Source organism: Lepidochelys kempii, chromosome 3 (genome assembly GCF_965140285.1).
Source record: "Lepidochelys kempii isolate rLepKem1 chromosome 3, rLepKem1.hap1, whole genome shotgun sequence".
Taxonomy (NCBI): Eukaryota; Metazoa; Chordata; order Testudines; family Cheloniidae; genus Lepidochelys; species Lepidochelys kempii.
Genome location: NC_136382.1, coordinates 65980396 through 65996341, shown reverse-complemented (window position 1 = coordinate 65996341; position 15946 = coordinate 65980396). Strand labels below are relative to the sequence as shown.

Here is a 15946-nt window from a genome sequence, read left to right as displayed (position 1 = left end):
CGGGTACTGAAGTTAAGCTGACTGGTTTGTAATTCCCGGCATTGTCCTTATTCCCCTTTTTAGAGATTGGCACTATATTTGCCCTCTTTCAGTCCTCTAGAATCTCTCTTGTCGTCCATGAGTTTTTGAAGATAATGGATAATGGCTCAGATAACGCGTCAGTCAGTTCCTTGAGTACTCCAAGAAGCTCCCTGAGTATTCTAGGAGTATTTTTAGTTAGTTTAGTGCATTGAGATAAGTATAATCATTTGTAGAAACAAGGATGAGAAGTAAGAAATCCTTGGCAATACTCAAACTTGCCTCACCACAACTTTTTCATAATCTTCATCAAGAATAGAAGATTAGATACTGATTGAGAACTGGAGAGACTATTATTGTTAAAAGATTGCTTTTTGAACAGAGGTTGAACACACACGTCCTTTAAAGAAATCAACATCATGTCCTCTCAAAGAAGTACTAACAATCTCCAACAACAAAAGATACTGTACTTCCATACTGGAAGATAGGTATTTGGCCACCTAACTCATGTGCAGGACCCAGTTTGGTAGGTGTGCTCAGAGACTGCCTACTGGATTGGACCTCTCAGGTAAGTTCATACAGGACAGTTGGGGAGAGGGTTGTATTTCTGTTCTGAAGCAGGGTCTTGGTATATGGGTGATCTATTCCATCATGTGATCTACTTCTTGGGTGGTGTCTTTCTTTTGTGAAGGTGATTCTGAGCATGTCAAGAACACTCCACCACAGAAGCAGATTGCAACAACACTGCATACAACTAAATAGAGCATTTCCAACTGAATCACACCTTAATCTCTTCCTCTGTGAATATTTTACCTGCAGAGAGCAGTTTATCCCTGCTGTGTTCAGAATGTTGGACTTTACATGGATCTGACTCTTTGTCTTGACGAAGAAAAGTGGTCAAGTTTAGGCCAAGCTTAGGTAGCACATATTTGCGAAGTTTGACCTAAACTCAACCACCGTTCTAGTGAAGACAAAACCTAGGCATGCTGGAAGGGCTACCTATACTGAAATGCTCCTGGGGTTGTCATGATTATACTATTATTATGTAATACCTCAGGAGATTGTCCCTGAGGTACATATGTGGTCATCCAGCATGCTTTCAGTTTTAGTAGCTCAGCTGGCTTCTTCACTCTTTAATGTGTTAAAAAAAAAAAAAAAAAGTAGCCACCAGGGCTGTCCCTGAAAGCATAGCCATTCCCAGGATTCAAGGAACATATTTACCTTAAAATACTTGAGATGTTCTTGTTCATTCATGTTAATTAAAAGAAAAGTGTGGGCATGAAGGACAAGAATCAGTTACAATTTTCTGGAGAGGTGCGATAGGAGTAACATATATATTTGTGCTGAAAGGACTGGTAGCTAATTTTTTTTCAAGCCTGGTAAAATATGCAGAAAAGAAAATAGGTTCCCAAATGTGATTCCAAATGAACAGGTGTTTCACAATGAGGTGAGCAAGATGAGTCACCATAGGTTTTTGGCAAGGTGAGGCTCCAGAATTCTGCGTGGGTAGTCTTAGGATTGCATAATGGTGCTGGTTTCAGTGACTTTTGGCATAAACTCAGTGAAATTTTATAGAAACCATGTGCAACACTTTAATGAAATCGTGTCAATACAAGTTTTTCTATCTTTGACAAAAAGTATAGAAATTAAATTGTAATTCCATTAAACTCTTCTGTTTTAAAAATGAGCTCAGACTTTAGATGAAAAATAAAAGATTAAACCATTTGATTTACCTAAAAATGACACTTTCATAATGTGACATAATGACATTAATCTGATATGAAGCATATCACTGAAGAAAACAAAATTAGACTTGTAACTGGAAGTCTCCCAAGTAATATTTCAGGAGAAGCCCATAGAACATCAAGAAATGAGGGATGGCACACTAAAGCTCTTGTAGGAGGATGCAAGAGTATACTTCCCTGCCCATATTGTGCCTATTCCCTTGTCCCTCAAGTCTTCACTTCTTCCTGAACCCCTACCACACCTCCAAATCCCTTCCCCTACAGCATATACACCTCTCATCCCCCCTCTCCACCCATCACATGGCCAAGCCCTCCTCCCAAGCATACATCCCCCCACCCCTAATCCCTCAATCATATGGCCAGTCCCAGCCTCCCAAGCATACACCCCTCATTCCCCCCACTCCACATCCCCTCCATCCCATGGCCAGCCCCTCTCCCTCAGGACACACGCCTCATCCCCCCCCCCATCACATGACCAGTCCCTCTCCCAAACACCCCCTCCATCCAAGTTCCCTCAGGACACCCCCCCCCCATCACTCCCCGACTCCCTCAGGACCTCCATCACCAGCCAACTCTTCCCCCGATCCACGGCCTGCACCCACACCCCGTCTCTCAACCCCCGCCGCCGCCGCCGCCGCTTCCCTCCAGTCGGCGCCGTCGCGCGGGGACCCGCCCCCCGCCGCTCCTGTCTCCGAGCGGCTCCTCAGCTGACTCAGCGGCGCTTGTGCCCCGGTGACCCCGGCTTGGAGGCGGCGTGTCACGGGCGCTTCCTCCTCCCCGCCCCCGCGGTATCCTCCCGGCTGACCCTCGCCTCGGCAGCGGCGACAGCAGCGCCCGGCGCAGCCCGCGGAGCTCACCATGAAGCGGGGCTACGAGGTGACCCGCAACCCGCATCTCAACAAGGTACCGGGGCAGGTGGGCGGGCGCGCCGGGGCCGGGCGGGCCGCCGCTGAGGAAAGGCCGCGGAGGGGGGTGGGGTTGGTTAGTCCCCGCCGCCCCCGGCTCTGGGCGCGTAACGGGGGGCATTCCCGGGGGCCCAGCCGCCAGCCCGGGTCCTCGCTGCCGTGGGGGCGGGCACCGGCCTCCTTGGACGCCGGCAGGGTGGGGGCAGCGGCGCTTGTCCTGTAGACTCAGCACTTGGCAGCAAACTCTGATACTTCCAAGTTCCTGCGGATCAGCTGACGCTTCCTCTGCTGTAGATAACGCCACTGCAGCCCAGGAGACTCTTGATATAGGCTCAGCTCCCTGCGGTGCCCCCTGTCCCTTTACGAACCTGGGCAAGCCACTTCGCCTCCCAATGCCTCAGCTTGCTCCTTGGGCAAATGAGGCTATTGCTACATAATAGTATTGCCATCAAGCAGAGCAGACATATTTTTTGGCAGACAGGGTAGGAAGCAACCATATGGTAGAAAGTTGATGTTGGTAGAAAGTTCAAATACTGATACGTTTCCATACAAATTCTCTATTCCAACATATTTATTTTACTAGCACTCTGGCTCTGCTCCCAGGGTTGGTTCAGGAGATGTCCATGAGGAAATATAAGTGCCCCTGCCACCTATCACAATTGCATACTGTTCCTCTTGCTTACCCTCATCAAATGCTGAAGTAGGTTTTGACCTTTGGTAGATGACAAGGAAAAAGATATTTAACTTTCATTTGAGCACATTGTTTCTCATTTTTTGCTTTTCATTTTGTGAATGTATTTGTTCTAATAAGCACGTACAATAGCACAATTCAAATAAAAAGTACTTTATTGGCATTACAAGCGGTACAGTTGTTGCTAAAGTGTAAAGGGGACAAAACTCAGAGTAGCTGTCAGAGGTAGATGTGATAAATTAAGTCTCTTGTATCAAGTCTAGATTAGGTCTTCAGAATACTGCATGGGATTGTATCCTTTTGCGAGTTGTGATATTATTTATTTTAGTTTTGCAATGACTTTTAATGAGGGTTTGTGTTAAAACGCATAAAGTTATATAGTCATATGGCAAAATGGGGATAGATTGATATAAACTAATGTTTCTCTAGTTTCATTGCATGAATTGACTTATCAGTAAAAATCCTTGTTAGTTAGATGAATAGTCCTTTTTTTAGTGTTGGTCGATCTTGGATACAAAGATTCCACATATTTTCTGTTTTGAATTTACATCTACAGAGGCTTGAGTGAGGTATCTTGGGATCATCTGAAATGAAAGGTGATTAAACAAACAAAACAATCCAAAGAGTGATGATAAAGGACTTCAGATGTTCCCCAAATGAAATAGAGTAACAGCGTTCATGTAAAAAATCTGAATAACCAAGACAAACAAACCCCCTCAATTTAAGAATGCCATAATTAGTGTGAACGCTAAAATGCCTCTGGTAAAGGCCACTTTTAGGCAAAATAATCCCATCCCTTTTCTGCTCCCCAACTTCACCCAACCCTGAATGAAGAGCACCTCTTTGGCTTTTCAGTGCTAGGCAGGAAGATTTCTATTGGGTTTTCTGGCTGAGATTCTTTACTGTGAATAGAAAAGGAGTACTTGTGGCACCTTAGAGACTAACCAATTTATTTGAGAATGAGCTTTCGTGAGCTACAGCTCACTTCATCGGATGCATCCGATGAAGTGAGCTGTAGCTCACGAAAGCTCATGCTCAAATAAATTGGTTAGTCTCTAAGGTGCCACAAGTACTCCTTTTCTTTTTGCGAATACAGACTAACACGGCTGTTACTCTGAAACCTTTACTGTGAATGAAGATTTGTGTTATACAAGTGCAATAACATTTTCAGATTAGTAGTAAAATTTTACTAGACACCTGCTGCACCAACCCAGTTAATACAAACTTTACTTGAGCTGCTTCTGTCCAATTGCAATCTGCTGCCTCTATGTTAGTGAGATAGTGTCTCAGAATCCTATTCCTGGGTCTGGACAAGAACCCCTCAACCTGCTTCCTGACTACTGGGACAGGCAAGACTGAGAAAAAGACTCTCCTATGGGAGGGGATTCTACAACCTATGTGGCTATATAGATGATTATTAGTGGAGGGGAGAAGAGCAAATGGAGAATTTGTAGGACACTGTCAAAAATGTTGCCAGTTGTGGTGATGGTTTATTATGTAATTGTGTCTGCATAAGACACAATGGACTGAGACTACCAACTCCTATCGGGAGGACTATTTAACAGACAGCCAATAGTACAAAGTTGAACTTTAAATAATAATAATAAAAAAATAATGGTTCTAAAGTACAAAGGAACATATGCAGGAACTTTTCCTGCAAACCAAGGGGCTCTCCGTGAGGTCTGAAATTAACTAGTAGTCTTTACATTAAGTTTGATACTTTTTGCGAAACAGAAATATACAATATAGCTAGCTATATCCATTTATATAAATATTACGTAGTTTACCCTCTATTCATTCAGATTCTTAATTTTTATATTTTGTTAGAAAGTCATGAATGACTCTTATTTACTAGATCAATTTTTTACTTCCGATTTGTATCAAGCTGCATTTGGATGGAAATTGGACTTAAAAATGCCCAAAAAGCATTTTAAAATTGTTCTTTATTAGTTAGTTTTTTTCCACATTTAAGTTAAATAAAACTAAGTTTTTCAAAACACACTTTGCATTTAAAACTGATTTATTAAGCAAAGGAAATATTATTTGTAATCAGTGATTTGAATGGATTGTTTCTGGTCACCATGGCCCCGATCCACAAAAGAGACTTAAGTGCCTAAACTCCAGTTTTAGGTGCCTATGTCTGAGATTTAGGCACTGCTCTGATCCACATATGCGCCGTTTGGCTGCCAGCTAACCCTGTAGGCTTTTAAACTCCCTCAGCGCCTAAATATCCTCAGTAAATATTCCCGAGGTGCTTGTATTTCCACCTTTGGGCATGTGCAGTGCATTGCAGTCTTGCTCTAGGCATTTGGACGCCTATCTGATGCCCAAGCCCCAGCACAGTCCACAAACTGGGGGTAGATACGCGGAACAGCGCCTGTCTTGCCTGGGGGGTCCAATCTGCTAAGTGTGCTGAGAGCATGCCTAATGTCACACAAAACAGGTCACGGGAAGGGGAAGGGAAAAAGGAGGATTCTCTTATTGCTAGTAACCCAGTGTTAGGGTACTCACCCAGGATGTGAGAGAGCCAGTTCAATTCTCTCCTTTCCCTGATGAGGACAAAGGATTTGAACAGGAACTTCCTACCTAGTGAGTTCCCTATGTGCTGGGCTATGGGGTATTCTGATGTGGGCCTCTCTCAACCAGTAAGCCTGGCAGATGGATATCTTCTCAATAATGTGAAGACCTTGGATGTGCACCTCTTTTTTTCCCACTTATGATATAAATGGTCAAGAAAATAAAAAGAAAAATGAGAAAAAATTATTCAAAATCTCCATACTGACCACTAAACCTCAAATATTTCTGATTTTGGGAGCTAGTGATTAAGCACAGTTTTAGGATTCCAATTTACAAGAAAATACGCATAACAATTCTGTTCATAAGATCTAAACAGATCGAATTTAACTGCTGGGAGATTAAAAGATGAATCTCCAAATTTGTGGACATCCTGTGAGTTAATAATAAAGTAAGAGATTTCTTGGGTCTCTAGCATTTACAAATGTATTTGAAAAATGTTTTGTTAATGGTCTAAAACACAAGACAAGTCTTTGGTCAGTACAAAGATTTTTCCACTCACAGATTGAAAATAGGGCTGTAGATATAATTCCCTAAGAATTCACCTCTTACATTTTTATTCAAGACTTCTTCATTTCAGTTGAACCCAAGTATTGTACTTTCTTTTTTTCCTTCTACACCTCAGGCAGTGGAGAGAGCATTTTCTTGCACAATCTAGTTATTATATTATTAATTGCATAGTACAGGGTAGTGTGTCGTCATAATCCAGACCTGGAGAAAATACACTGCATTTTTTTTCAATGTGGAAAAAAAAATATTAAAAAACTTCAAAGTATGCCCTTACTTGAAGTCTACATTTTAACAATCCTAAAGCCAATAACTCAGCAAATGCGACCAAGAAGCTTCCCCAAGAGATCCTTGTTCATGTCTTGGGCAGAAAAGAATAGGGTTTCTTATGATGAAAAATGTACAATTAGAGCAGTCATAGTACATAGCCATAAATCCATCTGTTTATGAAACATTATGCAGTGGATATATTTTGTCAGCTCTTGTCTTTCGTTATTTTGATTTAAAAATCAATAGGTGCTTTTGTGTCCCAGCAGTGGCCTATGTGTTGGTGTATGTTCCCATATGTGATAGACTACATTTTGTTTTAACTGTACATAGGTTTTCGTATAAGAGTAGGACATGTATGAATCCAGAAAAAATAATCTTCACTAAAACAAAGTAAATTATCTGTATAAGAATATAATAATCTCTATACTCTATATTATTGGGCTTTGGAATATGTACTCTGTAGAGTGCTTCCCAGTGTATTGAGTGAGGTATGCCAAGAGAAAACAGAATCTCCTATTACATAGAAGTCTACACAACAACGTTCTTTAGGTTGGTGGATGCTTTCTTCATGCAAAAACAAATGTACAGTCTGTTACCTCATTGTTTTCTTAGCAGCTTTCTTTAGCACTGCCCTACTACTCTTAAAGGTGAACGTGATGTTTAAAAATGATCTTTGCTCTGTGTGTGGAACCCTAGTATTGAACACTGACTTGTTTTAAGCCCTGAAGCCTTCAGCATTTAAATCCTGAAGTTCTCCAAACTGTAATGTAATGTGATACACTTCAGACTCCATTGCATCTTTCGTCCAGGGCACCAAGCTGGTACAACCGTAGCCAATTCACCAGTTTCACTCAGGAGAGGTGTGGAAATCAATGTGGTCCAGCGAAGACCAAATGGAAATCATAAGGTTGACTGGAAAGTCTGGAAGGCCACTAAGTTGTGGAAGGAAGTGTGTGTTTGTGTGGGAGGGAATACATGGAATGAGTAGTTCCCAATAACAAAAAACCTTGACCTAACTCCTTTCAGTTTCAAAACACTGTAGTGAAAAGTGCTCTGTTTCTCTGATAGTAAATTCTTCTGCATCTTTTGTTTTACTTGAATAACAAAAACATTGTCAACTCTTGGCAATGTTAAGATTGGTATCCCAATTTCTTTTTTTTTTTTTAAATCTTGCAATGCATGATTCTTTCCATATGTTGCATTGAAAATTGGTTTAAAATATATCATGAATGCTATACAAAAGGGGTTTTAAATAAGAAACAAAAACATACCTAGAATTCAGATTTTAATAAGTTACTTTTGAAAGACTGATAGGTGTCTTGCGTGTGCAGTCTTTGGTATATGTAAAATATATAAGATAAGTGATTTTTTTGGAGTTGCTGTGTCTTTCTAAAAACTTTTATTTTCATTTTAAGTTGTATTGCACCATAATCATGATCAGGTACAGTATTATAGGTTCATTTATATATGTTCTCCAGTTAGTAGTATTCTTGTACACTTTAATGTATAGATCCTCTTGGTATTAAATACTTAAATAGAATTATAACCTTGCCCAGTGCCTCCTGATAGGTTAGCAAAAAGATATAATTCCTGCTTCAGGGAATTTCTGTGGCCTAAGTGTTGCTTTGGAATCTACCAGCTTGTATCCCTGAACAGTGTAGAATCCTATTGACTTCAGTGGGACTGTGAATAGACACGTTAACAGTTTCTGATATAGTATTGGGGTCTAACTTAGACAAAAATGAATCATGAGGATGAAGATATAGAAACAGGTTGAGTCATACTGTCAGTGAATGATACAAGTTCTGATTTTCTTAACTATAGACTGAGGTATGGCAAGAGAAGAGCAGATATCATAGGAGTGGAGGTCAGCAGGGAAAAGCAAAGAAAGGGTTTGAAGGGGAAGAGTGAGGATGCCTGGATCACAGAAATAGGAACAGATTTCCTGTCACTAAGAAAAACAGTGCTTTTGAAAAAAGTACAATTATTTTTAATCTAATTTTTACTCTTATAGTTCTAATTTTTATTTATAATCTACAGTAATACACTATAAATTTAGAGAAAACAAAATAAAGGAGAGAAACTATGGCAATTGTGAGGCAAACAATGTATCAGTGGCCAGAAGAAATAGAGTAGTAATTAAAAATTAATAGATATTGCGAATTCTCCCCAGAAACTGTGAACTTTAAAGCAATGCTGTTCTGCCATGAAATAAATTCTGTTAATAAAAAGCTTTCAGTTAATTATGTGCTTTTCCCCTTTAAATAGTAGGAATAAAAATAATTATTTGAGAAATACGTTTTTTGTTACATCAGAGAGGAAACTGATGTTGGGAATTAGAGGTATGCAATCAATGATAGGATATGTTCATTACCACTACTTGAAAGGCATTGGTAAACTTGTACAGAAATTGCCGCATACACTGACAGTATTAAAATGTCAGGGAGAAACATGGACTTGCTTTTACTTTTCTGTAATATCTGATTTATAAACACTTTGAGATGGTATCCTGGCATTTTGACTAGTTGTCTTTTGCCTCACCTTATTTTAAAGATGGCTATTACTAATGCTGACAACTCTGACAATAAATAAAGAAAAGGTTTGCTAAGGAAATTAGTTCTTCTTAGATTCTGCAGAAGGCACATATTAAGTCATTTAAACAAATTCTGTTTCACTTCTTTTTTCACTCTGTATTGAGCCTGATTATTTGCGCTGAGTAGCCCTGTTGGACTAGATTGTAGGTTTGGCACAAACCTTGTATGGGCTGGTGCTTGGTTACATTACACCAGGGGCAGTACATGGAAGAAATTTTGCGGTTGAGATGCACGGTTTCCTCCCTTCCTGTTCTTTCTCTCTGGAAGAAGAAGGTGGGGTCAGGGAAGGAGTTGGAGTAGATGTGGTGGTAGTAGTAATTTGCCACAGCAAATTATAGCACCTTCTTTGCTGGTTTAGCAGTGCTCGATGTGCAGTGTTGGCTCCGACCAACCCTTTCTCTCCTTACTTCCTGACCATCTGCTTTAAAGGAGCTGAGGAGTTGGTGCATAGCACCAGTCCACTCCCATGCATCCCACTGCAAGGTTTGGGTAGTCCATGTAGTGGCCTTTGATGTGGTAGTGGGGGGTTCTTACTTCCCCTTATGCTCCTGTATAGGCCTATACGCCAAAAGATACTTGAGTGCATTGAAATCAGTTAAACTGTTTGTGGAGTATGCAGGTAAGTAAGAGTGGTAAATTCAGTCCCAGAGATATTAATCATTATTCAGATTAAGTATTTTCTGAACATGTGTCAAAGACTATTACATTTATGAATTTGTACAGAGACCACATTTGTATTAGTTATTTTAAATTTATTTTAACGTCACCTTTAGAGGCAATTATTGGTTTAATCCTAAGTGAAGCACAGGATCTGGTCTAAGAGGTGAATATAGCTGAACTGCTTGGTGATAGCAAACATAATGTAATTAAATTTAACAACTTGTAGGTGGAAAATAGCAAATAAACCCACCACAGTAGCATTTAACTTCAAAAAGGAGAAATACGCAAAAATGAGGAAGATGGTTAAATGGAATTTAAAAGGGACAGTCACAAGGGGGAAATGCCTGTAAACTGCCTGGAGACTATTTAAAAACACCGTAAGAAAGGCTCACACTATATGTAAAAAACCCAACAACAAACCCATAAGGTGACCAGAAAAATGCTACCATGGTTAAACAACAGAGTAAAAGAAGCAGTTAGAGACAAATAGATATACTTTAAAAATTGGAATTGAGATTCTAGGGAGAAAAATAGAAAGGCACATAAAATCTGGCAAGTAAAGTGTAAAAATATAATAAGGCAGGCCAAGAAAGAATTTGAAGAGCAACTATCTAAGGATACAAGAACTAATAGCAAATTTTTTTAAGTACATCAGAAGCAAGAAGGCGGTCAAATGGCCAGTGGATCCACTGGATCATTGAAGTGCTAAAAGAAAAGGAGTACTTGTGGCACCTTAGAGACTAACCAATTTATTTGAGCATGAGCTTTCGTGAGCTACAACTCACTTCATCGGATGCATACCGTGGAAACTGCAGAAGACATTATATACACACAGAGACTATGAAACAATACCTCCTCCCACCCCACTGTCCTGCTGGTAATAGCTTAGCTTAGGACAGTGGGGTGGGAGGAGGTATTGTTTCATGGTCTCTGTGTGTATATAATGTCTTCTGCAGTTTCCACGGTATGCATCCGATGAAGTGAGCTGTAGCTCACGAAAGCTCATGCTCAAATAAATTGGTTAGTCTCTAAGATGCCACAAGTACCCCCTTTCTTTTTGCGAATACAGACTAACAACGGCTGTTACTCTGAAACCTGAAGTGCTAAAGGAGCACTCAAGGAAGACAAGACCATTGCAGAAAAGCTAAATGAGTTCTTTGCATTGGTCTTCATTGCAGAGGATGTGAGGAATCCCCACATCCGAGTTATTCTTTTTAGGTGAGAAATCTGAGGAACTGTCCCAGATTGAGGTGTTAATAGTGGAGGTTTTGTAGCAAATTGATAATTTAAATAGTAATAAGTCATCAGGATCAGTTGGTGTTTTCCCAAGAGTTCTGAAGGAACTCAGATATGAAACTGTAGAACTACTAACTTTGGTATGTAACCTATCACTTAAATCCGCCTCAGCATGAGATGACTGGAAGATAGCTAACTTAAAACCTATTTTTAAAAAGACTTCAAAGGTGAACCTGGCAATTACAAACCGATAAGCGTAACTTCACTACCATGTAAATTGGTTGAAACTATAGTAAAGAACAAAATTAACAGACTTGGAGATAAAAACGATATGTTGGGGACCAGTCAAAATGGCTTTTGTAAAGTGAAATCATGCCTTACCAATCTATTAGAATTCTTTGAGGGGGTCAACAAGCATGTGGACAAAGGTAATCCAGTGTGCGTTGATAAGGCATTGTCTTCACTGGGTATGAACCAATGGTCTTCTAACTCAGAAGTATGCAGCAAATGCAACACATGTATATACTTAAATATCTAATATATACTTGGCACTCCTAAATACTTGTCAGCCTTATACACCTAGTCTACTTATATCTATTCATCACACCTTGATTGTATATGAAATAGCCTTTGAGTTCATCAGAGCAATAACACATTTAAACGATAAAATGAACTAATTGGCTACAGAGGGTTTCTGAAAATGCACCTGCAGAAATGCCTTCTCAGGGCATTGAACCATGCACTCCATACAATGCAAAATTAGGTGACAGTCTCAGATCACATCTGAATGACCGTTTGTGGGCAGGTATGTACAAACACACTGAAAGCCAATCCAGTTTTCACTCTATATATACTTATATACTTGCTGTGGAAGCAAGCATCCTCGGAAGATAAATTACAAAAAATTCATATTATGCATCCTTTTAGTTCATTTTGACATCTCTGTCAGGGTGTGACTTAAACAAAGAAATCCCTCACAAATATGGCCATATGGGATCAGATCAGTGGTCCTTTGAATCCAATATCCTGTCTGATAAGTGTCAGTACCAGCTGCATTGGAAAGAAGGTTTAAAAAAACCATGTAGCGAGCAATTATGGTACTTGGAGGAGACTTCCTCTAATACCTCCTGTTAGAGGTTGGCTTATGACTGAGGCACGAGAGTTTATATCCCTTCCAAACCAGGGAGTAACCAGAGGATAAAGTTTCTCTGTGGCAATAGAAATAATGTCCTGGACCGAGAAAAACTGCTGCCAAAAATAGTTAGGACAAAGAAAAGAGAAATTAGGAGAGTTGAGGTCCTTCTAGTCCTTCACTGTCTTAGAAGACATTTTTGGCTTTCTAGGCAGCCAGAGATCCTACTTCATTCCTACAGAAAATATCAGACCTCTTGAAGTAGGGACTGTTTTTCATTCAGATCAGGAACACCTACAGTTTAACAGCTAGGCATTGGAAGAGACATGTAGTTCACCGTGGATTCTTCATTAACTTGTGGTATAATGTGGTATCCACATGGAACTCAACCACAATTTTTCCATTTATTGATCTGGTTGAATTTATATTTCTGGTGTGAGAGGAAACAGAAAGCTCTTGGGGCAGGGACTGCCTCTTTGTGTAGTGCTTAGCCAAATGACTTCTAGATGCTATTGTGATACAACTATTATAATACTCAAAAAGTTCTGTTGATCTTAGCTATGCTAGAGTTTCTTCAGGGGGTTTGGCTGGAGTCCTGTAACCAAACATCATGGAAGTGTGGCTACCAGCCATAGCAGCATTTTGTAGACAAGCACTTTGGACCCTCCATTTGAGTATCAGGTGCCAAGTGTAATCACAGTGACAAACTAGACAAGTCTGTTGCTGGCCTTTCTAGTTGCCATTACTTCTGAAGGCAAGTTCTGGAATTAGTTCCCATATCCATACAAGAACCACACTGCTTTGCCAAGAGGAAAAGGGTTGTCATATGGTCCCAGCAACTGTGGAAAGAGGAATTTACCTTACACGAAAAGGTTTCTGGAACCCTACAACAAACCTCTCACTCTCACCATAATTTTACATATAATCTATTATTCCTCTTTTTTTCTTTAAATTAATGTAAATGAATTTCTTGAAGAATCTGGATCTTCAGTTCAGTCGGCTGCAGGTTAGTAGTGCCTGAAAATCAAATCACATTTATTTAGATGCTTAAATATGGGTTTAGGGACTAGGGTTTGAAAATTTTCATCATTGTGGAAATTTAATAGGCACAGTTAATCAAATAAAGGAAGCACTGTAATTGGAAACAATACTCATGAAGATCACCATATGGGCTTGTCTTAAATATGTAGCTAACTTTTAAAATTCCACGGAATTGTAATACTGTATGTGCTCCAAGTACAATATGTACTTTGTTTCATTGAGACTTGAAAAAAGTTCGGTGTATCTCTAAAACTGGTCTCTTTCACCAACAGAAGTTGGTCCAATAAAAGATATTACTGCACCCCCTTGTCTCTCTACATTGTTTGGTAATCCAAAATGCTGTCTAAAACATTTTGCTGTAGTGTCTCATTTAATCCGGCTTCTAATTTTACCCACTGTGGGATTGTTTTCACAGTAAAATTAGCAAGATATGTTACAACAATCTGTATGCTATATCTTATATCTGCAAATGTAGGAAGCTGCATCCTAGCAGCTTTTTCCTTTAATGTGAATAATTAATAAAGATGACATTCCTGGAAATGGCAACAGGCTTAAGCAGCATAATTTTCAAGCCTAGTAAACAGCAGTATCTTGTGTCGCTGACATATTTATTTCAGATGACTCTTTTTTCCCTAGTAGCTGTAAATTGTATTTTCTCATAATGAGTTAAGTATATGATGGTACTCTACATAATTGTTTTTGCCAAGTATTAATATGTATATTGTCCAGGGTGGATAAAAATCAATGATTTTTTAAAAAAAATTTAAAAAATTGGATTTTTTTTATTTAAATCAGTTTTTCTGCTTTAAATTGGTTTTTTTGTTAGATAGATTTTTTCCTCAAAAAGAATTTTATCTAAAGATTGAGCTAGAATGTATCTTAATTAAAACTAAAATATCTCATCATGGAATACGGATTATAAATTCTAATTCTATAGTATGAGACAATATATTCATGTAATGTTGCAGAAAAGTTTTGTAAATGAGTTCCAATACTTCATGGATTAGGGACCCAATTTTATGGGGTTCTAGGGGCTTCTATATAGATTATATTTAGGATAATCTTTCTATCTACCCAATGGGGCTCAGTCTAGAAGATACCATCAGAGATGCTTAGTTTTGCAGTTCTCAAACTGTGGATTTGTCTCCAGAGATAACATGCTTGTTGTCATAAATATAAAGGGAAGGGTAACCACCTTTCTGTTTACAGTGCTATAAAATCCCTCCTGGCCAGAGGCAAAATTCTTTCACCTGTAAAGGGTTCAGAAGCTAAGGTAACCTCACTGGTACCTGACCCAAAATGATCAATGAGGGGACAAGATACTTTCAAATCGGGAGGTAGGGGGGGAAGAGAAGGTTTTTGTCTGTCTGTGTGATACCTTTGCCGGGAACAGATTGAGGATGCAAGCTCTCCAACTCCTGTAAAGTTAGTAAGTAATCTAGCTAGAAAATGCGTTAGGTTTTCTTTGTGCTTTTGGCTTGTAAATTCGCTGTGCTGGAGGGAATGTGTTTTCCTGTTTTTGTGTCTTTTTGTAACTTAAGGTTTTGCCTAGAGGGATTCTCTATGTTTTAAATCTGATTACCCTGTAAAGTATTTACCATCCTGATTTTACAGAGGTGATTCTTTTACCTTTTCTTTAAATAAAATTCTTCTTTTAAGAACCTGATTGATTTTTTCATTGTTCTTAAGATCTAAGGGTTTGAGTCTGTGTTCACCTGTACCAATTGGTGAGGATATTATTATCAAGCCTTCCCCAGGAAATGGGGTGTAGGGCTTGGGGGGATATTCGGGGGGAAGACATCTCCAAGTGGTCTCTTTCCCTGTTCTTTGTTTAAATCGCTTGGTGGTGGCAGCGTATCAGGTTTTAACCTAAGCTGGTTCCTAAGGAAAGAAAGAAATCTGTGCCTTGGGGAAGTTTTAACCTAAGCTGGTAAGAATAAGCTTAGGGGGTCTTTCATGCAGGTCCCCACATCTGTACCCTAGAGTTCAGAGTGGGGAAGGAATCTTGACACTTGTTAACAGCAAAAATGTTTTTAAATAAATAAATTATATATTGAGGTGAGAAATAACAGACCTCAGCCCTATTGTCCCTCTGCAAATTTGTGTACACAGAGTCAAACCCTTACTTCCCTAAAAGTGCAAAGTTTCAAAAAGTTCAATGAATAGAAGATTGTTGGGGGTGGAATAGATCTGGACAAGGAGAAGAAGTCTGGAGATAAATGTGAGAAGGGAGGGACAGGCAGTAGAGACAAAAGTGAAACAGTTTGAGCAGCATATTCCAGAAGTCTTGAGGTCTTTCTGAGTGTAGCCTTCATTGATTTGAGATCTACCATACCATTCTTCCACTAGAAGGGAAAAACTATAATGGCAGCAGGCCATAAAAGAGACCCAGTTTGAATATTTTAATGAAGTTCCTCTACCTGTGGGTAAGACAGGCATGCATGCAAAATGCAAAACAGTGCAACAAAGAAATGCAAGGCCTGGTTATCTGAATGAAACAACATCATGAGAAGTGTTCCTTCTCAGGAGGAAGCTGTGTTGAAGATGATGAAAGGAACGTGTCTGAACATGCA

At 39.5% G+C, this 15946-nt stretch overlaps 1 protein-coding gene across 2 annotated transcripts in view; it reads left to right on the top strand.

Moving 5' to 3' along the window:
- Positions 1–2311: 2311 nt before the first annotated feature.
- ME1 (malic enzyme 1) overlaps positions 2312–15946 on the top strand; it is a 343107-nt gene continuing 329472 nt past the window's right edge. For both annotated transcript variants that reach the window (XR_012157982.2, XM_073336566.2), the window contains exon 1: positions 2312–2666. Coding sequence is in view for 1 of the 2 variants with exons in the window: in XM_073336566.2 (XP_073192667.2) it covers positions 2622–2666 (45 nt within the window). In the remaining variant the exon portion in view is untranslated. The remainder of the gene's footprint in view (positions 2667–15946) is intronic.